The sequence below is a fragment of the Trachinotus anak genome, unplaced genomic scaffold (genome assembly GCF_046630095.1).
Source record: "Trachinotus anak isolate AG129_WGS33_773 ecotype Australia unplaced genomic scaffold, CSIRO_AGI_Tana_v1 ptg000007l, whole genome shotgun sequence".
Classification (NCBI taxonomy): Eukaryota; Metazoa; Chordata; class Actinopteri; order Carangiformes; family Carangidae; genus Trachinotus; species Trachinotus anak.
Window position 1 is genome coordinate 19,264,211 of NW_027273858.1, and position 26,900 is coordinate 19,291,110.

At 42.4% G+C, this 26,900-nt stretch overlaps 2 protein-coding genes and 1 long non-coding RNA gene across 5 annotated transcripts in view; 1 reads left to right on the plus strand and 2 right to left on the minus strand.

Annotated features, from left to right (window-relative positions):
* The first annotated feature begins 12,152 nt into the window (after positions 1-12,152).
* On the plus strand, positions 12,153-25,519 carry LOC139623206 (uncharacterized). Of its 2 annotated transcripts, none has more exons than XR_011691449.1 (3): positions 12,153-14,846; positions 21,344-21,476; positions 21,571-25,519. It is a non-coding gene; the product is annotated as an uncharacterized lncRNA (long non-coding RNA). The 2 variants fall into 2 exon arrangements; XR_011691448.1 differs by having other exon boundaries at positions 13,605-14,846; positions 23,376-25,519.
* zfp36l2 (zinc finger protein 36, C3H type-like 2) lies at positions 16,640-20,382 on the minus strand. Of its 2 annotated transcripts, none has more exons than XM_071481249.1 (2): positions 20,056-20,382; positions 16,640-19,819 (listed from the first exon to the last, which is right to left on the minus strand). In XM_071481249.1, the coding sequence occupies exons 1-2, from the start codon at positions 20,143-20,145 to the stop codon at positions 18,617-18,619; spliced, it is 1,293 nt and encodes a 430-aa protein (XP_071337350.1). In that variant the 5' UTR covers positions 20,146-20,382; the 3' UTR covers positions 16,640-18,616. The 2 variants fall into 2 exon arrangements, with proteins under 2 accessions (XP_071337350.1, XP_071337349.1); XM_071481248.1 differs by having other exon boundaries at positions 16,640-19,822.
* Positions 22,452-26,900, minus strand: part of thada (THADA armadillo repeat containing) — a 93,009-nt gene continuing 88,560 nt past the window's right edge. The window contains exons 37-38 of the mRNA XM_071481245.1: positions 24,939-25,114; positions 22,452-23,687 (exon numbers count right to left, since the gene is read on the minus strand). Coding sequence (XP_071337346.1) covers positions 23,367-23,687; positions 24,939-25,114 — 497 coding nt within the window. The 3' untranslated portion in view covers positions 22,452-23,366. The remainder of the gene's footprint in view (positions 23,688-24,938; positions 25,115-26,900) is intronic.

The following is a 26,900-nucleotide window of genomic DNA, read 5'->3' on the forward strand; positions in this document are numbered from 1 at the left end:
CGTATTGTTGGCTACCCGTCAAATGCAAGTTCAATATTTTCGCTCCTTTTAACATTGTTTTGGTCACAATATCTGGCTATGTACCTGGCTCCCTGGCTGCTAACAGCTCCACTATGTTCACCAGTTATTCACGAGCTGCCCAACAACAACAACAGGACTGTTGTTTATTATATCTCAGTTTTGCAGCAGTTTGACTCACGGTGAGATTTAGTTCAGTTCCACGCTCACACAAAGTCTTCACACATTTTGCCTCTTTGCCTCAGTTGGAAAGACTTTTACGAGAGTAAAAGAACCCATCAGTAAATTTCAACCTCAGTGCTGGAAACTACTTCTATGAATATGAATTCACATGCCAAAATGTTTGACAAGGAATTAATCCAGAGCCCGAAGAGCGGCTGAAACACTCTGACCAGTAATGAATGACTTCATACACTTCTCTGGGAATGAAAAAAGAAAACAACTTTTTTTTTTTGTTCAAAAACATTTTATCTAATGATCCTTTAATAAACAGCAGCAATGGAAAAGGACTTAAATTGGAAGTTCTGCCCCAGTAGAAGGCGATGGGAAGCAGCAAAAAGCGCTGCAGTGTAAACACACAGTGACAGGTTTCTCCCTTTATCATCGGCAAGATCTCAAACCTCTCATTTCCTCTGGAGAGCAGCAATCCTTGGGGATTTCTGTGTGGATATGAGGCACGGAGGGTATGATATGCACTCCCATCAATATTATTTCAGTGATATATGCTTGTGAACGCCTCCAGCTGGAAGTGACCAGCTCGCGATCGCCTTACTCCCCTGAATAGTGATTGTTTCATCACCGCTTAGCAACTCCAAGTAGCCATGACAGGCCTGTCAAGCTCTGGATTTTCAACATGTTGAAGCAGCATACATGGGGCTCTATTAAGAACTAAGTTCTGCATTTATGAATTTGTGATGTTTTTTTTAAGTCTTTCCAAAACACCAAAAACTCAAGAGCAACTTGAATGTCACCCCTGACTGTGCTATGTTTGCCAAACAAAACCTCATTCTAAAAGCTTTCAGCCTTAAAGGTGAAACATACTTTTTGAAAGTACAGACTAAGCTAATGCAGCCAAACAGAATGTGAAAAAAACTGAAACTGAAATCTGACATTTTTCCTTATCACACTTGTAATACTTGGACTAGCTGTACAGTCCATGGTGTTTCTTTAATTCCATGGCTGTGTCTAAAATCACTCCTTATTTACTGTGTAGTGAACTGTATTTACCTTCCACCATTTTATTTGAGTGTCTAGAAAAGTAGTGTTCATGGCATAAGTGCACTTCTTTACATTTCCATTTATTCATTTGGCAGAGTATTTTATCCGAAGCGACTTACAAGTGAAGGACATCGGTAAAGCTTCAGTGCGGTGGGAAGCCTCGGTGTAAGTATTAAGTACCACATCTATTTAATAAGTGCAAGGAGATTGTATAAGGAAGTGCACCAAAAGTGTGTAGTAAGTACTTGTGAACATGTTAAGGTTTTAGGAAAGGATGAGTTTTGAAGAGGCGTTCTACTAACCTGGAAGAATCTCGAAAGGCTTGGAAAGACAGCCTATTGGCGTATAAAAAAAGTTTCTGTAAAACCAGAACATCCTATTATTCATCATTGATAGAAGAAAACAAGAATAATCCCAGGTTTCTGTTCAGCACTGTAGCCAGGCTGACAGACAGCTACAGCTCTGTTGATCCATCTATACCTTTAGCCCTCAGTTGTAATGACTTTATGAGCTTCTTTACAAATAAAATTGTCTCTGTTAGAGAAAAAATTCACCATTTCCTCCCCACAGCTGGCTCAGATGTACTGTCCAGTTCAGCAGCCTCAGAGTCCACTGTAACTGGTTTATATTTGTTTGAAGATTTTCAGTCAGGTTTTAGAGTCCATCACAGCACAGAAACAGCTCTGGTTAAGGTTACCAATGGTCTCCTCATAGCCTCAGACAATGGACTTGTCTCTATACTTGTCCTGCTAGATCTTAGTGCTGCATTTGACACCATCGATCATAAGATTCTATTACAGAGACTGGAGCATATGGTCGGCATTAAAGGAACCACACTAAGCTGGTTTAAGTCATATTTGTCAGATAGACTCCAGTTTGTTCATGTTAATAATGACTCTTCTCTCAACACTAAAGTCAGTCATGGAGTTCCACGAGGTTCTGTGCTAGGACCAATACTTTTCACTCCATATATGCTTCCTCTAGGAAACATTATTAGGAGGCACCAGATAAATTTCCATTGTTACGCAGATGACACCCAGCTGTACTTATCCATGAAGCCAGGTGAGACTAACCAGGTAGCCAAGCTTCAGGTCTGTCTTAAGGACATAAAAACCTGGATGACCAGTAATTTCTTACTCTTAAATTCAGACAAAACTGAAGTTATTGTAATTGGCCCAAAACACCTCAGTGATACACTATGTGATAATATACTGACTCTGGATGACATCACCTTGGCCTCCAGTGCTACAGTCAGAAACCTTGCTGTCATTTTTGACCAGGACTTGTCCTTTACTTCACATATAAAGCAAGTCTGTAGGACAGCCTTCTTCCATCTGCGTAATATTGCTAAAATCAGACCCATTCTGTGTCTAAAGGATGCTGAAAAACTAGTTCATGCATTTGTTACCTCAAGACTGGACTACAGTAATTCTTTATTGTCAGGATGTCCCAAAAATTCAGTAAAAAGCCTCCAATTGATCCAAAATGCAGCAGCACGAGTACTGACAGGAACTAGGAAACGAGATCACATCTCTCCTGTGTTAGCTTCTCTGCATTGGCTCCCTGTAAAATCCAGGATAGAATTTAAAATCCTCCTCCTCACCTACAAAGCCATTAATAGTCAGGCACCATCGTACCTTAAAGAGCTTATAGTTCCCTATTTTCCCAATAGGACACTTCGGTCTCTAAATGCAGGTCTACATGTGGTTCCCAGAGTTTGTAAGAGTAGAATGGGGGGGGGGGGGGGCAGAGCCTTCAGCTGTCAGGCTCCTCTCCTGTGGAACCAGCTCCCAGTGTGGGTTCGGGAGGCAGACACCCTCTCTAACTTTAAGATCAGGCTTAAAACTGTCCTGTTTAGTAAAGCTTATAGTTAGGGCTGGCTCGGGTATGTCCTGACCCATCCCTGAGTTATGCTGCTATAAAGCTAGACTGCTGGGGGATTCCCATGATGCACTGAGCGCTCTCTCTCTCTCTCTCTCTCTCTCTCGACTACTTTATGCCATTAACTTTGTATTTTTTCTCTCCTTTATTTTCTGCTTCTCCTCTCTCTCCCTCTCTCTGTCCTCATTCTGCAGGTCTCTCTGCCTCTGGAGCAGCAGGATCCAGATCCACCACTACTCATCATTACTATTAACCACTGTTATCTGTCATTATTATTGATAACACCATTACCTACACAGCTGTTCCTGGTCTCTCTCTCTCTCTTTTCTCCTCTCTCCTCCCCCCACCCCCCCTTTTTTATCTCCTCCTAAACCCAACCGGTCGAGGCAGACGGCCGCCCACCCTGAGCCCGGTTCTGTTGGAGGTTTCTTCCTGTTAAAAGGGAGTTTTTCCTCCCCCCTGTCGCCAAGCGCTTGCTCTTTGTGAGATCTGTTGGGTTTTTTTCTGTAACAAAGTAAGGTCTTGACCTTACCCTGTAAAGTGCCTTGAGATAGTGTATATTATGATTTGGCGCTATACAAATAAAATTGAATTGAATTGAAAGGAATTCTTGAAAATAGAGAGGGACGCTTCGGCTCTGACAGGAACCACAGATGAGATTTTGTTTCTGCTGACGCCAGTGATGATGCAAAACGGTGACCATCAGTGAGTCACCAAAATTTCAAGTTACTGCTTATGACTGAGCAAATTATTGAGCATCTCTTATATCTTTACATTGATCAGCTGGTGAGAATGCTAACAACTAATAGTTTTAGCCTCATTTTTTTTAGCACAATACCACATATGTTTCCATCAAAAGTGAGTACAGATGCATTTTTACAGATTCTTGTTTCTAAACTAGTCAACTGAAAAAGGTCAGGCAGAAAAAGCTTTATCAACCAGCTTGTGCAGACAGCGTCACCTAAATTGTACGGATAGCTACAGCTAATAAAATCTGCTAACAACATCTGTCCACCAAAGATCATCTAGAAATAAGTCTGCTTTTGCTGATCTCTGTCCAAACCAAGGACCCACTGTTTAAAGACATTACTAAGAATTATGAGTGGTATGCCGCTGTTATCACTTTAAACTTTAATGTAACATGTGACAATGGAAAGCTTGACATCTGCAGCAGCAGTAACTATAGGCTGCAAGGCTTACATAATGGTCAGATAAGGGAAGTCACTGTAAGTGTGTGGAGGCTCAGTGGTTCAGTGGAAAGGGAGGAAACTCAAAGTTTATAATGTAAATCGTGACGAAATAGCTGAGGGGAAAACAGTTATCATTGTTCCACTCATCAGGACTCTGATGAGACGCTTGTGACTTTCTGCAGGCCTTACTTTTGGTAAATGGGGTTAAAGAGTTTCTAAAACAGTCTCTCTGGGAAATGAATGTTGCATAAGGCCTGGGTAGATAACTGATGTATTGTATACTGTCACACACACACAGGAATGAGAGAGGCAGATTGTGATTTAGGTCAAACAGTCTAAATGCTTCAGGGCTAATGACTCACCATCTGTCATTGTGTTCATTATTGCAGTCAGTTAGCGTTACGACACGCAAAATTTGTTGCTTTCACGTTGCGCCTGAACCCACTAATCAGGTGGCACCGGTCTCTGGTTTAGGCCTGTATTCAATTTTCAGAAGGTTTTTTTTGGTTGTGTGAACAGCACTGTTGAAATGAAATGAATAAAGGCTTATTTTCGCTACAGTTTAGCATCTGAACTAAGGAAGTATGAGGCAGACTTCAATGTCAATAAGCACAATTTACGAATGAATGAATATGATTACCAAAAAGAAAAGAAACAAAATTAATTTCCTTGTTTTAGGACACATTTTTTCCTTATTAGTAACATCCACTTTCCTGTTTTGTTTGGACCCGAGGTGATTTGAGGCCATTCTGCCTGTGTGTTTATAAGGTGACTCAACTTTTTAAATAAGAGATTATTTAGGTTAGTTCCACTTGCCACAGTAACAACAGAGGTATGTGTTGCTTGTGTTAGTGGGTCACTGTGTGTGTCCAACCCAAACAAACTCAGCAGAATATGTGCAGGGGTGGCTCTGAATCATCTTTTAAATACCAATTTCTTCTTTCTTTCATTCTTATTACACTGAAATGCACCATTGAGAAATCTGACCGTGAACTTCATGGGGAACAGCCAACCGGCATCTGCTGTTCATCTTGGAGCGGTGGCCGCGTGGTGCCCACCAAAAAAACCAGACTCCTGAATGCCTGCACACAGGCGCAGGTTTGAGATTGATCATTCAAATAAACATGAGTTTGTTTATAAAATGAAACCTATCTTTATTTACAGTAAACAGAGGTGTGTGTATGCATAGTCCCAGATGCAAAACACACACAGACACAGATGCACATACGGAGTCTGCAAATGAGCACAGGAGGTGTGTTTTCTTGCTCCCCGATGGTGTTTGAACAAGCAAGTACACACATACGCTTTGCTCAGTTTGTGTGTGTGCGTGTGTGTATGTGTGCTGCTTTAGATAGCTCCCCCTCTCTGGTGTATGAATGAGTGTCCTGAGAGTGCTAGATAAAGGTGGTCTGTGCTGCAGCTCAGCTCCACTTACCCTTAAAGGAAGCATTGATGGGAGGGCCGGCTGGCTGCTGCAGATCCAGGACCTGCATCCGCCTGCAGCACACCGGCAGAGGATGGATGGAGAGGGTGGGGGGTGGTGGGGGTGGGAGCAGGTCTGTAAAGCAAAATGCCTAACACTGAGTTTGTGAACATGGCCATGGCTGCCAAACATCAGATCCTTCATCCTACAAACATAGCCAAGACCTCCAGTATGTGAGGCCACCACAGGCTGATATATGGCCCTGCACATGGACACACATGCAAACAGTTATAAAGACTGGATGGGTTTTTAATGGCCAATACAGATACAAGGGTTTTTGGACTGATATTCAACTGCAATGGCTAAACTGATCAGGGAAGAACTGCAACACGTTATTTATTAACAGATGCCATTACTGAATGAAGTGCAAAGTCAATAACATCAGCAGGTTTGACTCACTGTTTTTATGTATTGATGCCCAATAAAGAACATCAGTTGTTATAACTCTAACCTGAATGTAACTGAACCAGACTTGTATGAGTTAACTTTCAAAAATAAGCATTACATGAACCCATGTAGGGGAATCAAATTCAGATCACTAAGAAAACAGACTTACAGATAATTAGACCCTATGCAAAATAGATTCAAGCTGAACAGACCACACATCAATTCAGGCAGCAGAATGATGAGCAACTAATTAGAAAGCAAATGCATGCAAAATAGGGCAGGAATACAGATAATCTTTCCCTCTGCTTCACAGTTTAAACACATTTTCTCCTGTGAGCTTGACTGTTGGGATCCACTTGGATATTGACACAAAGACCTGAAACCGGTAACAGGACAGGACACTACTGGACCTGATAAAACTAAATACATTATAAACTGGGCATGACCCAAGTCTTGTTGGGCTGGATTCCAGTTAATAGGAACCAAGTGGTCCCGTGAAGACCAATAGTTCCGATTATTTGTCTGAATTTGCACCATGAATAGTCTACAAAGCTTTACCAATAACTAGTTAACAACATTTGCATTTACCATGAGCACATGGATTGTGGCCACATATGTGTTCGTGTGACAGCTCAGCCTCTGACTGGTCCCAAAACCTTCTTTTCTTCAAGTTTCCTTCAAGCATCTTTGTCTCAGTTCATGCCACCTAGTGCAAATTGATCTACAGTCATGTCTCCATGGAAAAAATAAAGAAAAATAATCAATCACAACAATCACAAGTCACCTGTACAGAGGAAAATGTGGCTGACTGGCTAGTATCACAGCAACCTTACTGGAAAACCTCAAGGTCTCAGATTTGAACTTTGCACAGCCTACAGATGTTACTCTGAACATGTTTCTGGTAAACAGCAAAGCACACAGTCTCACCTACAGATCACTGCTAACACCCCATATGTCTTTCATCATCACATGAGCATGATGAAACAATCTTCCCAAACAAGAATAGATATGTGGTTATGTTGAGAAATGAAACAGGGCAATCTAATGAGCTCAGTGGAAAAAACTGGATCGCATTAGAAAGAGAAATAAAAACATCATTAGCGAGCACACAAACACTCATTTCCTCTGGCTCGCCAGTAGATTGTATCAACATACGGCTTTTGTTTGAAAGCCGCAGTTATGAAATATGGACGTGAGTAAGAGCACTGCAACTAGACCAAGACGTACTGACCAACACCCCTCCTCTTCGGTTAGCACACACACATATAGAGATACACATGGCCTTACCAGCACCACATCTGGGACTAGGTGACCCTTAGCCCCTTTAACTTTAGGCCAGATGTAGGTCAAACCTCAAAGGTGCACTGAGCTCTAACTCTGAGAGCCTCCACATCTTGATTTATCAATTCATATGTACTAATGAGCATTCACAGTGCATTTTTATTGCTTTATGGATAGCCTATTAAGTGATGCTTAACATCCACATATGACAATATTATAAATGACATTCATCAAAGGGCTCCGAGTGCCTTGACTATGTATGAATCTTAACACTAGCAGCTTTCTGTAAAGAAACAAGACTAAGAGCCGTGGTTGCAGCTGCAGCAGTGCTTTGAATTAAATGCTCATTTCAGTATGCTAGCATGCTCAGAATGACAATGCTAACATGTCAGTGTTATATGTATAATGTTTACCATGTTCACCATCTTAATTTTTCATGTAAGCATTAGCAAATTACCACTACGGACAAAATACAGCTTAGGCTGATGGAAACGGCATTAGGTGGGTCATAAACCGAAATAGTGAAAGATAAAATATTGACTTGATAATGGTGCTGTATAAAAAGTCAAGCAATCACAAAAGTTAGGATAAGTCATCCTGAGGGGAAACACCAATACAAAATTTGATGGCAAACTATCCAAAAGCGGTTGAAATATTTTACTAAAATCAAAAATCTCAACATCATGGTGACACTATATGAAAAGTCAAGGGATCACCAAAGTCAATATGATTCATCCTGTGGGGGGCATTGATATCTGTACCAAATCCCCTTGCAATCCATCCGATAATTGCTGAGGTATTTCAGTCTGGCCCACAGTGGTGGATTGACAGGCCAACATTGTTCTCCCAAGAACCACATTGCTAGTGTGACTCAAAAAACAAAAATATAGGAGGTCCAAAACTTTTCCAAGCATCATTTATTTAATCTGAGAAAAACATAATTTTCTCTGATTAAATTTAAATAATGCAGAGGAAGTGATACATCAGGCTTTAATTAGCAAGGAAATTCAAAATGAGAATCATACAGTGACATAAACATGGTGAACAGTGTAGTATGCATCATAAAGTACATATCAATGAACAGTTTAATAAGCAGCATGTGTTAAATTCAATTAGAATGAAAAATGGGACCGGACTGATTGGAAAAAGTTTAGTGGTGGAAGTTCGTCAGGGCAAAGGTATTTATGAATATTATGAATGCAGAACACTTCCTTCCACCAAGTTCTACTATAAGCATGGTCATGAAACATGATGGGTATGTTATACAGTATGTCTTTATGATATGTTGTTTAGTGCAGTATGGATATGATGGTCATAAAAAGTGTTAGCAGGCTCTCCATCTTGCTACATGACAACCTGAGCCTGGCCTTGAGCCTGGGTAATCACGGAGCGGCCGGGCTCATTCACAACACCAGTTCTACCCATCCTACACAGCCACTCACTCAGCATAGTTATGCTATTTGTACAGTATAAACATTTTGGATGATTATATGTAATTACCCCTTGCAGAAAGGGTGCACGGACATCCACGTTGACTCATACACACACACACACACACACACATGTGAACAGACGGACACAAACCTGCACACACTGACCTCAGGGATTCTCTTCCATGCTGAAAAGTGTTTACTGAGTAATAAGGGAAATGAAAGAAGTCAGGGACATGCTCACTGCCAAGATCCTCTCCAAATAAACACACGAATTAAATATTTTCATGTCAGTTAAGTCACTTATTGCCATACTCCCCTCTCTCTCACTCTCTGCTCACTCTCAAACCGCAGCACTGACCATGAAGCTTCATTCATCACGGCCGAGATCTCATGTGTGGCTCTCTCTGTCTTCAATACCATTGGTCAGAAAGCGTAAGTAGGCCACGCAATGTCAACACACACTCCCAGCATTCACTTCTTCACCAGTCCCACCCTCTCGCCTCACAGATACTTCCTTATCGCCCTCTGAGCTTGGCTGCCAATCACATGTTTAGAGACCACGCCTGGTCTAAGTAAAGCCCCTTACTGTACTAGATAGGACATGCTAAATTTTACAGCTATGTCTGTCAAATACCCAGGCTTGAGACTTTCACGCCTGCCCTCCGTCTCTTCAGTTTCAGACCATGGTCATGTTGGCCTGCAGACACATATAGCACAGAGATAGTGATTGTTATTTTCAGGCTCCTCTCTTTCGTGTGGGTACTTGAACTGCTCACTAATCAGATCTGTTTTCAAAGCCTTTAGCTTATGAAGCAGACTGATAGAGGTTTACTGTTGGCTCTATTGATCTCCATTTCAATTCTTTACATAAAGGTGTCATCTTTTCATCAAGACAGACTTTTAAAAGAGGGAATAACTTTTGTTTTTCTTACAAATGACAAATTCATGGCAACAATCCCTGGCCACTAGCTTGTGGTGGCTAAGATTAGCTAGTAGTAATGAAGGACTTTTATGCGCCTGTTACAGTATTTTAACGTTTAAAGTGAGAGTATTTAACTTTTGAAAGAATAAATCACAAATGAAAAGTTGAATTCACACCCTTGCTGAGTTTTGTCACAACACTTTTACATGGTCAGGGCTCGCTAACAACAGTGAATGTTTGCTAACGCTAACAAACTTTAGACATCTCTGTGTAATGGATATTACTGACTTAGTTTGATTTTTTTTTTTTTTTTTTTTGGAGAAAGATTAATAAACAAGCATTTAGCTTTTAGCAGTTAAAGAGACAGCTATTTTTCTCACAAGTTGGTTGAGACCAAACAAGAGCTAAAAGGAGAGGGAATATTGGACTTAACATCATCAGCTGGCCAGAAACACAACTTTAGATGAATGCCAATAATAGCAGTGGGTTATGGTGGCTAAAATGAACACATGTTACCAATATTAGCCATATTGTCTTTTTAAACATACTCATCACTGGCACACAATAATTCTTGGGGTAGATTGGGCCACAAAGGATACATGTTAGAGCCTTTGTTGCCCAGGAAACGAAGGTTGCATATCTCGGTTGTATTGAAAGGAGCCTTCACAAACAGGTCAGCCATGTCAAGGCGTTGTGATGCAATCTGACAAAGAAATGGGTAGGAAAAAGTCTAACGTGCATGGCCATAGACATAGCATATGAGTCACATCATCTTCACACTCATTAGTTACTTTAGTGACTTCCTTGTGCTCTGCATGGAAGCGATTGTTGTACTTGTCCACTCATTTAATCAGGTTTTTCCTTAAATTTGTCATCCGTCATGAGATCTACAATAAAGCAATGAAGAAGCTGTGGCTCATATATGTTTGCTTTTTACTACAGTGAAGTCTATTTATCAATGGAGGCAGTCCCTGCCCATGTTATCTTTACAACCTTCATTGGTCAAGGAATAATTAGCTTTTTCATGCATGGATTTGAGAGGTTTTCTGCACTGTCCCATTTTGTATGGTAAGTTTACTGTGTCTGCAGCAGATTAAAGGGCATCCAAGAATATTCTGACCTCTGAAATAAAGCAGATGGAAACAGGATTACAGCCAGACCAGGTTAGCATGTGTGTGTTCCTCATTAACCATGCCACAGTGACACTTCCACCCACGTGCTCAGCCTTTGCTTCATGTATCTGGAAACATCCTTATACAGTACTGCTTGACTAAAAATGGCCTAACTGGGTCCTTATGGTATTTACACCGTCTGTATTATTTACATTTGGAAAGGAGTGAAGAAAACATGTTTTATGAGAATGTTCCACCCGCAAAGACGTGATGTCAGCGCCACAGCCTCATGTACAGGGTGGGGCAAGGTAAACAAACACTTCTCCCATCTTTCTCTCTCTGTCATTTGCAGGGGTCAGAGAAGGCAGAGTGAGGTGCGACCACCCCTCTCCTCGTTGGCGCTCTCTGTTGATTCATACATTGAGCTCAGAGTCAGGGCCTGAACAAGAGCCAGGGGCCAGTGTTAGTAAACTGTGGAGAAACCAAGGGAAGTACCTCATCCGACACACACATACTGCTGAGGGTTTACACTGGGTGAGAAGCAAGAGAAGCATCTCTTCTGAATTGCTCATACACACTAACATGCACACACACGCCACTCGCTGAAGAGCCACAAGCATTGGTGGTAAACACTCAGGCCCCTCACAAGATGCTCTGTAAATATTTACAGCTCGGCAGGCGCTGAAGGGAGAGGAACATGGCGGACCGAGCAGCGCCTGCCGAACGTGACCAGCCTCAGCCAACTTCCTCAACCCCATCACCTCTGACCATCACCAGACTTCAAATTCACTGGGCCAACAACATAACCTTATTCAGCATCTGTGCACTGTGGCTTACCTTGGCTTACCTTGTGGCAGCTGGGGAGGTCACCTCAGCTGAGCGTGGGGCCTGAGGCTGCTTCCTGAAAATAAAGTCAGGATTATGTTTTTAGCTTCTCACAATAAAAGAGGCAGTGGTACAGTGAACGTCCATGTAAACAGCGACCCGTCAGTGATCATAGTGAGGTGAATGGTTAGGATTCAACAAAAAAGGTTACTGTCGGAAGTGTTTAATACTTCTCATGTATAAATTGAATTTACATCAGAAATGTTTGTATCAGGCAAAATAGTATGTGTGTTGTGTTTACTTGTAGCTGTATCACTGCATAAAACTGTTGCGCTTTAGGCAAAGAGACATGTTTGTTGTTGTTAGTGCCAGTCACTGGAGTGGTATTTTAAGTCAATAAAAAGTACAAAATGTACCCAAATATTGTGCAACGCAGCAGTGTACAAACAGTGCTGTGTTAACGTGGCTCAAATACCTGCATGCTACCCCAATATGGTGGGTTTCTGCTATTTTCCACTTGAATGAAACGGTGAAATGGTGCCTGTAAGCTAGTAGTAATTCCCATACATTCCTCAACTTGGACTATTACTTATGAATTAAAGTTAAAAACATATGATGGAACCTGTGCCAAAAAGCAGCCACTGTGGAAACAAGAGCCAATTACAGCATACTGCCACACTGAGTTCTTCACCATTTCCCATGAGTTTGGGGGCAGCTGACAACCTGTAAACACAACTTCAGCATAGTGTCATCTAATAAACTTGTTACGGTGATCTTAGAATAGAAAAACAGTTCCCTATTTACACATTTAGCAGACACAGAGCAACATTAGCATTTATTTGGAGTCTTGTTTGTGACCACCTGACAAAGTAAATCCAGTATTTACCCTCCTGTTTGTGCTGTGGTCAACGACACCAGCTCCTGAAAGAAAACCTCTGGCACTGTAGCTGCTAAACGCTCACCAGCTAGTTGCTAACTTTCTGCCGACCATAAAAGCCAAAACAATGAGGTGAAATAAGGTCAAATGCTCTGTAAAGCTGAGGGGAAACGCAGAGTTTGGTGACACTCTGTGGGTTTGTCACCAAAAGAAACATCTTTCACATTACACATATTCATCTGATTTGTAGAGAGTATAAAATTGATTGGTGCAACTTTGACATTACACTCAGACATTATCATGTGGTAACCTAACTGATAGCAAAGATGTCTCCTGGTGAGGTGAGATGAATTTACTTCCTTTTTAACTTTTGTGATAAAATCAGTGAAAAAATGATTTATGTCATGCTAACCGTGGCGCAACAGTAGTCATTAAAACAACAAAATGAATAAATTATGCATGAAATGTCTATCTAAAGTTTGATAACATTATCTGCCATGAGCCCCTGGTCATACCAGACCAAGTAAAGCTGTAACAGCAAAACCCTTGCGTGTATTGAACTGAGAAAGGGTGTGTTCCTTTGCTTATCGATTCATCTCTTCGTGTGCAACAGGAAGAAGATGTTTTTTATTCATTCAAAAGGTACATGGTTACGCTTTAAGTTACAGTTCTCCCACTGACTGTGGATCCAGATTGCTGAAGGAATGGACCCCATTAGACTGTCACTTTCTGTCACATCTCTCATTACAGCTTCTTTTATTACCTTAAGATGGACTTAGATATCATCTGCCCTAATATTATATAAAGTTACCACAGTAATCACATAATAAAATTTGCTTCTAAGTGCTGATTAGATATTTTTTTAATTCAGTGCTGTTAGAAATGACAGCTGTACATGTTTGTCTTACAGTCATGCTTGTTGGGTGGAGTTTCAAGCTAGTTTTACACACAAAGACACACACACACACACACACACACACGCACACACTCACATGCTACGTATTATTTCATTGTGAAACCAGAATAGTGTCACATAAAGTTAACAATCACAGATAAGCAAACAGATGGGACTTAATTTATGACACCAGTGACTCTGGGCCCTGGAAGCAGGAGGGGTCCTTTAGTAAAATGAAAAATTATTTTCTTTCACTTTAATTATAAGTTGCAATTGTAGCTCATTAAAGACAGGAACATTTCTCTTAAGTCTCTGTAATCTTCTACTTTTATTACTAAATCAACAAGAACAAAACCCGAGGGAAAATCAGATCAAATGGAAGCTTAAGACCTTATCTGATTCTAATTTGGGTTTTTTTTTTTTCTTTTCTTTTTTACACACAGATGATGAACAACCTCTGCTCTCTGCTTTCTATTTGGCAAACTGCCACCCATCTGGCACCCATGTAGGCTAAAACAAAGTCTCAAAAGTATGTGCTGTTACTACTTGACCCTAGGTCTGGGCTTAGCATGCCAAAACAATACCAGGACGAGCCGAGCTTCCCAGTGCAGCAACACAAATAGTAACTTCTAGAAGCCGCCACTACAGAGCAGAGGGGAAACTGAAGGAGGAGGAAAAACAGCAGGACGAAGAAGAGGTGGAAATGGGTGGTGGCCAGGAAGTGGGACTCTTCCTGCCCTAATCACAAGTCAGAGAGTGTTTCCTTTCATTGTAGGAGCTCCAGACCCCATTAACCAGCAAGACCCCTGTGTGCACACACCAGCACCACTACATATATGTCCTTATATAGGAAAAGTTTTTTAAAAGTTTTATAGCCATAACATATATGAACGTTAGCACACTCAATTAAACATTATATGTGGGGTTGTTGACACACTCATATCCCCACACACACTGAGTCACAGGTACGTGGATCCTACTTGGCCGGGCCTGGTGCATTGTGCAGCCCTTTGGCTCTGCTCTGATAAACACTTCATTATGAAATCCTGAGGACACAGTAAATATTTGCTGGGACTCTTATCACCCTGCCTTATCTTGGCGTGAACTCCAGGCACCACATGACTCTTTGGCCCTTTATTTTCTTAATGCCTTTGCTACCACTGATAACTTTGCAGAATAGCCTGCAGAAAACAGTTTTTCTTTGAAAGGCTCCTGGAAATCGAGGCACCATAACAACAGGGGCTTTTATTTGGTCTAGACATGACCGAATTTGACACTCCGATCAGGGCAGGGGTAAGGACTTATTTTGCCCCACTACAGGCTGGTGAGTTGAAAAAAAATCACTACTGTCCCAGTTTTACCTGCTCAAGTGACTGATAGTAGAAACACATTTACAGCTGCAGGGTTAATCAGTTATGCGTTGATAGCTAGTGTTCAGTTCCCAGACTGATCCATCCATCTGAGCCTGTCTGAACCCAGTGCACGCTAACTTCACTCACACAAACAGGTTTCTGATGGCTTGTTTGGAAGTATCAGTGCTGATCAGTGGGTAAAGCAACACACAGGATCATTCAGATGTGACTGGAGCACATTGATTTGTCACACTTGTGAGCAATCAATCCATTAGTAGGCCTGTTTATCATTCACTACCTAACCTGAGTGGTGGAAAGCACAGTTACACAAGTACTGCATTTCAGTTGACTTTTGAGGTATTACTTGTCCATTTTCTGCTACTTTACAAATCTACTGAAATATATTTCAGGGGAAAATGTTGTACTTTTGTACTTTTTGTTGTACATTAATTTGACAGCTACAGTTACTTTTCAGATTAAAGAGGCTATTTGTAAGTTTTCTCTGCTGCCGAATGTGGTTTCTTGCTGCGAGTGGGTGGTGGTGATTGTCACTTGACAAGAGCTTCGGCCATCGTTGAGTATATGAGACAAGAGGTTATACATCTTCAGGGCAAATTGGAGGCTACAGTGAGTCGCTATCGGAAAGTGACGAGAAGGGCTGGGGCTAGCTGGTTAGCATGCTAACTTCAGTAAAAGAAAAGACGTCATAGAGACAAAAGTTAATGTTGGTGTTGCTTTCCTCTGCTGTTAATGCTAATGTTAGCTATGTAGCAATAGCGAAACTTACAAATAGCTCCTTTAAGATTTTCCTTAAAAACCCCAATGATAAGCTTGTAAAATACACAGTTAGCCCGTTATTCTTAATATTTTTGGCTTGTGACCCCTTACAAAAAGTCTTGTCTTTTTTCAGATATCTAAGTGTTATGTCATCAAAGAGACATTTCCCTTCTAAAAGTCCTTCTACTGGTGTTTAATCTTCATATAGACTTCAGTTTGCTGCTCTCCAAGGATGGGGAACCTCCGCTGAGTGCCAGCGTACATTATGTCAGAGAATTGGATCTTAATGCACAACTTATTAAAAGATTAAAATCTTATCGTGATGGCAAAGCCCCAGACAGACTTACAGCCTGAGTCACCAGCACAATTCAGCTGACTTTCCTGCGGCTGCAGCACGCTGTGCTCCTGCACATTTTCCATTTTAAAATTCCAGACCTCATTCCTCAGATGGTGCAGGCATATCGCTCATCGCCCTCTGTTTATAGCAAAACATTACACATTATGTAATACTACATATGTTTTATTCAGGGCGATCAGTTTCCGTGGTGGTGTTGCTTCCCATGTTCATAATCACCTTAAAATCAGAATCTGATTTTTCCAGTCACAGAACACACCCAGTTCATTTGTTCTTTCTATACTGGACAAGAGACAGGAATTCAAGCCGTGCCTTTCTCTGGAAACAAGCTGGTCAGTGATTTTACAGTATGCTGAGAACGTGGCCCCCCCAGGGTTCCAGGCCAAGTAGTATCACAGGACAGCTAGGGCTCCACTATAGCAAGGACACACTCCCTTCTTCCTGTCTGTCCCCAGGCGTTTTCCACTAGAGGAAGACTATAGTCACGCTGAGACATCTGATGTCTTTATGTGAGCAACATGGAACCAGAGCTGTCGCGTTCCTGAACATGGTCACTTCATGGTTCTGATCTAGATGTCACACCTGTTGAATCTTCATACTTGAAATGTGGAAGAAATCACAGCCTGAGAAATCTGAAGCTTTTTCCAAATGATTTTTATTGGGAGAACTACAAAAAATGTACAGTACAAAGTTAACAGTCTCACACTCAATTTGTAGTGAACTGACTCCCCAAAAAAATATTACAACTCTCGTTGTCTTTTTGTCCGTTTTTTTGTTACATTCAAAAAGCTTTACTTCTGATAAAGTAGTCAAAAGTACATAGTGCGCATCCCCCTGTACCTACTATGTACAAACCAAACGTGTTCATCCACTTCCCTCTCCAGCAAACTCTCAAGACTCAGACTAGATTTCAATATCAAAAAAAACAAAAACAAACAAAAACAGAGCAAAAGGAAATCAAAATAAGAGGAATGGGGATTTAGAGAAAGGTTACGGTTGTTTATCAGAGTGTCTGAGTGGTAACAACCTTTTAAAAAAAAAAAAAAAAAAAAAAGTTTCAGAATCCAACACTACATTCAATTCAACCTGTGTATAAAAAGATGCCATGTAGGAAAAATACTTTATTTGGTTAATTTTAAGGCATGTCAAGATGGTGAACCCCTTAGGCACTACACAATAATACTGGGGCACAAGGGATTGCTACATTCTTTAGCACGTGGCTGGAATCACAGTGTGACCTCGTGCAAACAGAAAGAAAACAAAATACTTTTTGGTTAATTTATTGACTTGGGTTCTTTGTCACTGAAGTCTGATCTAGATCAACAAAAAGAAGTAAGGTTTGGACGGTCTGTACAACCACATTGTTTATACATTCTACAGAAACATCTAAATAGGGATCCTCGAGGAAAAGAGAAAAAAAAAAAAAAAAAAAAAAAAAAAAAAGCCTTCTACAGCACTGACACACAACCTCAGGAGCAAACAGCAATCACGCAAACTTTTTTTTAATAAACGTAAACAAGGAAACAAAATTAATGAAATAAATATCACATACGTTCTCTTAAATTAAGATTTTTTTTACTCATTTACAATAAAAATAACCAAGTGAAGTTACAAAAAAAGGAGAAAAAACAAAATATATATATTACTGTGAAAAGAACATACACTCCACTTTATGCAGATTAATAATGGCGATCATAATTTAAACATAAAAGAATATAGATCTATTGCTTCATCATACTTGATAAATACAGTATGGACACAAATTACCAATGTAGCCTATACTTTTTCACAAGATAATAAATAAGTTAAATAGTCCATAGCCAGTTATGCACTGCTATGTAAATCACTCAAAAACAGCTAAAAAAATATATATTCAACCATCAGCAGTGATTTCCCCAAACAAACCCAACTCAAGAGTGCTTTTTAACCAAGCAACAAACTAGACTAACCAAACGAACCACTGGGTGGCGCTGGGAGGAGACAGATCTGGAATGGAAGCTGAAGCTTTCAGAGAGGAAAGAAAAAAAAACAAAAACAACACACTTTGATAAAGGAAAAAAAATGTTACTTTGAGTCAAGGCATATTCTTGGCAGGATGGGAGGAAATCTGAAACCGCTTACAGTCTCTTCTTCTTGTCAAGTCATGTTACACACACACACACACATCTAATCCCAGGAAAAGTGTGGCTTGCCTGATAGAGCAAAAGGGAGAGGGGGCTGCCATGAGCCCTTGGGCAAGGCACTATTGGAATGCCTTCTGTTCGCTATCTAAGTTTTAATACAGCTATATTACATACAGAAAAAAAAACTAAACTAATGCCAGGTCAAGGACACTTTAAACTGTTTGAAGCTTTATTGATCCCTGTGGGTGAAATTCACTTCTCTTGCCCCCCTCCAGGGAGGTCAGAGCAGGGTCAGCACCCCTGGAGCTAGTAGGGATTCAATGTCTTGCTCAAGGGCACGTCAGCAGGATGGATGCTGCTGAGGTGGGGTGGGGGGGCGCAACCTGGATCCTCTGCTTGAAGGACAGTCTACCTCACTCACTGACACCCCCTGACTTCTCAAACCCCCTCGTCTGACCCGTCCATAAATCCGTTGGAAAACAAAACATTAGTCATCTGAAATCGACAGCCTGCTGAAGATTGGCAAACGCCTTCCAGCGTCCAGACTCGGCGACTCAGAGCCGCTGAGGCTCCCGGTAGAGCTGAGGGACCCGCTCGCAAAGCTGTCCCGGTCAGAGAGCGAGTCTGGCGGGCTGGGAGGAGGCTCGAACACCGGCGACTCGCTGAGGCGGCGCAGCGCCTGCAAGTGGCTCATGTTGTAGTTCGGAGGGGAGGGGGGGCACACGCTGCTCTGCATGTTCCCGTAGTAGGCACCGGTGGAGTGGTTGTTAACGTACCCGCTGGGGTTGTGCACAGCCAGGGGGGCCAGTAAGGCTTTTAAGTCCTGTCCGGGGAAAGCGAAGGCACTGTTGATGCAGGACATGGAGTTGGGGGACAGCGCCTCCTCGTAGAAGCTGGAGGCGGAGGTGCAGGAGGAGGCGGTGGTGGGTGGCGGCGGGGTGCGGGACGTGGGACTGTCGAGCAGGGGAGACTCGAGTCCGTGGTGGGTGGAGAAGCCGGAGAAGCTGAGGCTGTGGTGAAGTTTTGGTTTGTCCCTCTGGGTGTAGCTGAGCTGCTGCGGCGGCAGGACCTCCCTCTGGCCGTAGCTGCACAGCTCTCGGGTCGACCTGGGCTCCCCGGTCTGCACGTTTGCGTTGGCGACCGGAGCGGGCCGGCGCTCGTCGGCGTTGTGGATAAAGTGACACCGGGGACCGTACGGGCAGAAACCGATGGTGTGGAAGGTGCGGCACGGCTCAGTTTTGTACTTGGGGTGGCGGGACAAGCTCCTCAACTCGTGGTAGCCGTGAGCGAACTGACATTTCTCCCCGTACTTGCACGACCCGTTCTCCTCGAAGGGCCGGCACAGCTCGGTCTTGTAGCGGGTGGAGTTGATCTGAGAGCCGGGCTTCTGCTGCAGCACGCCCCGGTCTCCGTTCTCGCTGTATGCTCGGTCGCGGAACTTGTTCTCCTTGTTCATGAGGGCCGTGGCGCTGCTGTTGCTGCTCGGCGTGTTCTCCTTCAGACTGCCGTACGAGCCCATCGAGTATTTATTGCCGTTGTTCATCGCCTCCACGTTGCTGGTTGAGTTTCTGCGGAAAAATCCCGGCGTGAAGGAGCCGCCGGAGCACGGAGTCGTGACCGGAGCCCCCACCGCCTTCTTGTCCAGCATGCTGTTTATGTGGAGGGCGTTCATGTTCATGCTTTTATCTTGCTGCTGGAAGGGGGGAAAAAAAAAAAGACACGAGTTAGCAAATGCACTTGGACCAATTCTGAGCCCATTTCGAGCACATGGCATGTTTCAGAAAACTTTGCCTGCAGCGCTACAACTTGTTGCAGCCGATGCTAACTCCTCAAAGCGACGCATGCTAATCCAGCTACAGCTCAAGTGTTTCCCCTGAATGCACAGCGGGAAAACTCCACATACACTGTCAGATTTTTTTTATTTACCTTGTAAAGCATATCCATGTCGTAGAAAGCAGACAAGACGGTCGCAGACATCTCTTTTCCCCAAGTTTGCTGTCGCGCTCCCTCTTTCATGGAGGACCGACCAGGATCCTTGAATGCGACGAGCGGTAGTTTGTGCCACGACTGGTTTTGGTTGTGGAAAAGTTTTGAAAAGTTGCTTTAAAAGTTTATGTGCAGTTTTAAATCCGTAGAGGAGGGAAAAAAAAAAAAGGAAGAAGAGGGGTGATAGGTTAGTACTGTTGAGCTGTAGGTGGTTTTAATGTCGTCCCCTCAAGAAGCGCTGAGCCAGAGTGCTTCGCTGTGCGCTCTCGCTCCGCTGCGTCAATATAAGCGGTCGGCGGCGGCCAGGGAGGGGCGAGCTCAAGCTGGTACAAACTTTTGCGCGGAGCCGCCTCCTCCCCATTCACCGGTTGGCCGCCTATTCTCTAACACCACGCCTTGAAATCTAACCCCAGCAGTCCCCCCCCCCCCCTCCCCGCTTCCCTCCTTACCCTCCACACACCCCTCAAAAAGTTTTTTTTTTTTTTTTCTTTTAATCACACAACCAATTTTGTGGAAGTTGGTTTTGCTTTCTGGGCTGTCTCTCGCTGTGAAAGAATGTAGAACCATCAAGGGAAGTCTACTATGTCTGCAAGCTGCTCTCCAGCCAATTAACCACAGACATTCACACTTGGGTCCTCTTCTGAAGCTGGAAGTGGGGGGTGGGGGGTGCTTTGCTCCAAAGCTTCTTGACTGAATTGAAATAAAAGGGAAATGGTCCCTCAAACACCCTCGCCACAGAGCTAGATCCAGAAGTTTGAACCAGTGGCCCTCCAGCGACAAGGGGCCACCCCACTAGCCTCTGGACCACCACACTTGGAAGCTGACACATGTATTTGTAATGGAAGGAAACTCTTTCCCTCCCTCTCCCTCTCTTTCCCTGTGGATGGGGTGAGACCACAAGTATGAGCGGAGAGGAGTCCAGGCAGAGTGCAGTACAATTTTTAGACTCCTCTGGTTGCATAATCAACTTCCACAGTGCAACAGCAGCCTATTCCAGTCTACTACACATGGAAAAATAGACAGTTAATACCTAGTGTGCTCACATGACCTACTTTTATATTGTCTTAAAACTAAACTTGGAAATGTTGACTTCACCTTCAGATTAGAAATCTGTCGCCTTTAAAGCACAACATGTTGAATTATTATAAACACAAAGAGGATTTGCTTTGGTTAAATCTTTTTAAAGCACTCTCAGTTTCTCTCTCTAACTTGTTTTTCCCCACTGAAGGAGCCAAGACTGCAGGAATGTGGTTTTTACTCCGGTACAGCAGCGCAACACTGCCCCCATGAGAGCAACATGGGAACTGACTGTAAAAGACAGGGGCGCCATCTGCTGAGCAGAGCCGGAGCAAGATTTAAAGGTACATTCAGCACAAACTGGCTGTAACACTGTCAAACACTCATTCATTTCTGTGGTGAATCTGTCTTTTCTGTGTTCTCTCTCCGCACACTCAGATCAAGAGCAGCATCCGTGAGCAGGGATGCTTTGGTTATTTCTGCACAACCTGCTTCCTCCTGTCCTGCTAATAACAAAGCCACCCAGTCGCCACAGTCCTTTCTTTGTAAAGTCAAAGAGTGCAGTGCGGTTGCAATAACCTGCCCCTGTCTCAGCATGATGTAACCTTCCCAGGATGGCAAAATGTTCACATGAAAATGTCAAACTACTCCACTCTACTCTTGGAGCTATGTCAAGTTTTAAAAACCACAGTGGAAAGATTGCAGAGTTGGCAGCAGAGCATGGGACTCTATATCAAGGCTGATATTTTGGTGTAGAGAGTATAAAAACGTTGTGCGACACATATCACCAGAAATTGCAGGTTTCTGCGACACTGGTGACCATTAAGTCTTTTCCATATAGGATCATAATTGAAACAGTGGTTTAAAAATAATTTTTCTCTCTGTGACATGATTCAATATTCTGTGTTAAGTGCTGAATGGTTCGGCTGGAGAAGGCAGGAGGGAGGTTACAAAAAAAAAAAAAAGGGAAAATAGCAACAGGCAAAAAACAAGTGACATAAGAGCTTGGAATCTACTACTACCAACCCTAAAATTAGGCTGAGGGCTGCCCCAGGACTATTTGCGCTTTGCAAGTTGTGATAAATAGTTTAATGTGAAGGACAGACACAGCGAGGCTCCTGAGAAATCCCTTGAACATGTCCTCTTCCACAGAAACCGCTCTCCCATCACACGAGTCTGTTTTTATTGGGGGATGTTGAGCTGTTCCAAAACATTACGTCAGTTTTACTGTAACAGGGAACATGGCTACCAGGGAGAGAGAAGGGTCCAGCTGTATGAGCAAGCAGCATGAATCCACACACACACACACATTTTTACACACACACACACACAGAGGACAGTAGTCCATTGTGCCGTCCTCCTAATTACATAACCGGCAAAACAGGAGGGAAGCATAAAACACAGTCCAATGGGAAGAATCCTGCAGTAAATTAAATATCACAGGAAAATAACACCTCGTATAAACATACAGTAGAGGCTAAAGCGTACACTGAAATACAACTTTGGTGACGTGTCAGCGCAAACACTTCCTCACAATCCCAGGCCTTGGTATAAAGCTTGGCTCGCTGCACAATCAGACCATTGAAGTTAGTGCTCAAAGCTTCAGGCTCCGAGTTGTTTTGTTCCAAACCTTAAATCCCTGGTAGACATGGAGGAAGCAGAACAGTCTGTTTACTCAATGCTGACACTGTTGAAATTTGTCGTGTGACACATTCCCACTGATAAGAAGACAGTGCACCAAGTGTTGCTGTGCACAAGCTCAGAGTGAATTGTTGTTAACTGCCAGACTCACCCCACATGTTTTCATAAAATATTAATATTATCATCGTCTCGTTCTTCTCTCTCCTGCCTCTTTACAGAATTATTAACATTAAAAAGAGACACATTCAACTCTTTCCTCTTAGAAAATATTGGAAACAAAAATTTAATTTGAGACATGATATTTATTAAAAAAAAACATTGAGGAACAGTAATCATAAAAATTAAAACAGTGAGGGAAACATTTGTAAGACAAAGTAAGAGACAAATACAGATTAAAAAAATCTTATTGTTTCCTTCATTCCCTTGACTTGATATTAAGAAGACCATAAAGCCAGTCTGTGGTCTCATGTGTTGGTTTGATAAAGTTGTTCATTCATCTGAAAACTTTGTGATTTTTGTTGTTGTTGAAATATCAGGAATAGCAAAATGTCCCTTAAAACTGTTTTCATTAGCACCAAAGCTTTCTAATTCCTCTACCTCAGCCTCTCCAGCACATCCAGAGCCAGCATAGCTCTCTTGTGCCGCAGCGTCAGCCGGGCGTGCTCCACGGTGCAGGAGAACTGGGGCAGGGCAGGGAGGGAGTCCAGGCCCTGCTGGGAGCTGAGGGCCTTGGCCTGGGCCTGGATTGACAGTGTGTGGAGCTGGGCTTGGTCCAGGCCTGTGATTCCTGGGTGATGGGTCTGCCTGAAGGTCTGGATGAGGGAGCTGAGGTTCCTGTGAAGCAGCTTCACCCACTGGACAGGCTCGGCCCACAGGTTCAGATCCCCCTTCTCAAACAGGAAGTCGTCCTCATCCTGGTCATGAGCAGAATGTCAGTTTGATTTCAGGAGTTTCATTTCAAGACGTGTTGACTGATTTCTTTTTTTTGTCCACTTGGGGCAGTAAAACAAGTTTTAAATGCACATCCAGCATTTTATCACTTTTTAAAGCTATCATGGTGAACTTGTTGGCAGATTGCTCCATATTTAAAAATCCAACAGACACAAGGAAACACAGGTTTTCATTTCACTCAAGTTTCTGGTCACATAAACATAAATATTATTCACTCTCCTTTTAGCTGTTTCCACTAACTCTTACTAAATGTTCCACTATATTCACCAGCTAGTTTCTAACTTCACTATGTTACTGGGCAAGTAGTGTGAAGTCAGTTTATCTAAACTTTTTAAAATGAAAGTAGTGACGCTGAGCCACAAAAGTAAAGCTGTGGTCTGGAAAATCAAAACAATGAGCTCAAAAACACTAAAATGCTCCATAGAACTGAGTGGAAGTGCAAAAATTAGGTGAAACATCTCTGTGGGTTCAATATGAGCGACACTGTTCACATTACACATCGTAACTTGACCCATAGTTTGTATGAAAAAAAAAAGAACCCCTGGAATTTACAGCTGAAGATATTTGGGTCATCAGCAACAAGAAGCCATAGTTTACAGTAATGTGCTTAAAGTTGTGTCAACAATTCATCTCAACTGTTTCACTGAGTGTCCGTCAAGTCTTGAGTACAAAGGACTAAGCAGTGAAACAGAAACCAAAACTAAACAGTGAGCTAAACAAAGTGTTTAGAAAGCAGAAACCCTGGTGGAGCAGAATAAAACAAGAGCAACAAGGGAAATTAAATATACTTTTGTCTGTTCCTGTGATTCCTGAGACTTTACAGACACAATGTTAAAGTGTTCACCACTTTTCTAACATAAAGCTCTTAACACCAGCTAAACTGCTGCCTTTAGTATCGTTTGTGGATTTTTCTGTTCATGTATTGTTACTACAAAGTAAGTTGGTGATCAAATTACTCAAGGACCAGTGTCCTGTTTGCTCCATCGTTGCAGTTTCCTGACAGAAAATTTAACTGTGACAGTCGTAAGTTTTAGTTGAAGGAAAACATCTGAAGTACATGTTGTCTGCTGCCTTACAAACAGTTTGTGATGTTCTTGTACCGCAGTGTAACAATGTACGTTGTCAATATGCATCTGCCCTGATGTCATCAACACAAAGTGGACACTAAAGGTTACTCTGCTCCTACGTGACCAAGTAACATAACAGATACTCACCAGACTGGAAGCCTCGTCTGAAACAGCCTCATCATTGCCTTCTTCGCCTCCCAGCAGCCACTGCGTCAGAGCGAGGACACCTGCAGGAAGCTGGCCCCACAGCTCAAACAGCCGACACAGGAGCCCCACGCCCCAGTAAATGGCCACCGGAGGACACACAGACACGCCGGCCTCATCTGAGGACGGACGAGACAAATGTTAAAATTGTTAAATGTTAAAATAAAGATGTACAAAACTAGTTTATAGTCACACAGCAAGCTAAAATGAACACAACCAGAATATGAATGAGGAGGACTGTTGCAGATGTCACATCATCAGGTGACTGTTGGCTGAGCTGTGGTCGATCATCTTTACAATGACAGGAGGACGTCTGCCCTGGGATCAACGGTTATGCGCGAGCTCATAATGAAGGAAAAGATCAGGGACACAACTGAGAAAGAAAACAAGTCAAGACGAAGATGCAGAGAGCGAGATTGGATTGTAGTCGTAAATCCATCACTAAATCTGTGTGTAATGTCCTTCTTAACCTCTCCAGCTAATGTCAAACTACTGATTTACTACCATTAAAACTTAAGAAATGCTTTATTGTGTAAATTGAATGTTAGCTTGCTCTGTGGCACCGTGACTTATAAAACCTATAGACATCACTTTGTTTTATTTATAGATGCAAACAAGGAAAAATCCAGGTTTCCGAGGTGATTGCATTCATGCACCTTAGACTGTTGTAAACTAACATAACACATATTACTGGGCCATTTAGTCTTATGTTATTGTGTTACTTTATCAAATGTAATTTAAAATTCTTCCCAGTTTCCTTCATCACCTTCTTTAAATCAAAATGGGTCACATATTAACAAGCTTTGTAAGCTAAGTCAGCTGACGGTTATACCTGAGCTGCACTTTAATGATGTATAAAGCTCCACTTCGTACACACTTAATTTGAACTGAAGACCAGCTGGTGTAAGTGGGTATTAGGATTCATCACTTATAAAAATGATTATGATGATTCTTGGTTAAGAAATTCACTCAAATAGTGGAGTTAAACCTGATTTGAAACACGACTTAGGTAACAATCGCTTTGCTTGACTTAGAAGAGGGAGGAATGTCAGTCATCAGGTTTTTGTCGGCTGTCTGGTGGAGTTCTTAAAAACCAGTCACATAGAGGATAAACCTGGTTTCTTCAACCAGGATAAGGGATTGAAAGAAGGTGGTTGACACAGCTTGATTTCTGCAGGAGAAAACTGATTTCTCAGCCATGTTCACAGGTTTCTACATGTGTTCCTACAACAGTGCATGTGAGTGACATAGTCCCACCCCGCAGAGTATCGTGTGATGCGGTGGCATGAGAGGAAAAACCATTACTCGTAGTGGTGTGTCCCAGTATCCAAAATAATTAAATTCAAAGTCTGACTAAAACTCAAAGTGAAATAAATAATTCTAAAAAAGTCAGTTTCCACAGCTGAACAGTGCACTATTTGTAAAATTCAGACGGATTTGCCCTCCAAGGAAAAAATGTGTGTGCATGTGTGTGCATGTCATTCCGCTGCAAATCCAAAAACAGGAGACTGCAGCACTATCAGATATGAAATACACACATTAGGTCTGGTTCACAAATTCAGGGAGAAATCCGATCACTGAAAACAGCCTTCAACTGATTTCTCTCAAAAACCTCGTTTCCTGTGGGTCTGTAACTGCTGGTGTTTGTGGGGTAGCGACGTTTGAATGATGTAGAGCTGACATTATGTTCCAAACTTAGTGTGAATGTGTGCGCATGTGTGTCTTCTCTGGGCACGGGCGGCCTTCTGGGAAACAGAACTATAACTCATATAACCAACCACCATCAGGGTGTGTATGAGTGGATTCAAAAATATGCACCAACGTCCGCGTGCACACACAGTAAGAGCAAATGTTGAGCTTGACTTCCTGTTTACGTGTTAATGAATGAATGATGGCTACATGTAA

Excerpts from the sequence above, each read along its gene's own strand:
- zfp36l2 (XM_071481248.1), bottom strand. The coding sequence starts at position 20,145 with ATGAAAGAGGGAGCGCGACAGCAAACTTGGGGAAAAGAGATGTCTGCG. Across the intron at positions 19,823-20,055 it reads ACATGGATATGCTTTACAAG|CAGCAAGATAAAAGCATGAA; the intron begins GTAAATAAAAAA and ends CCCCCCTTCCAG.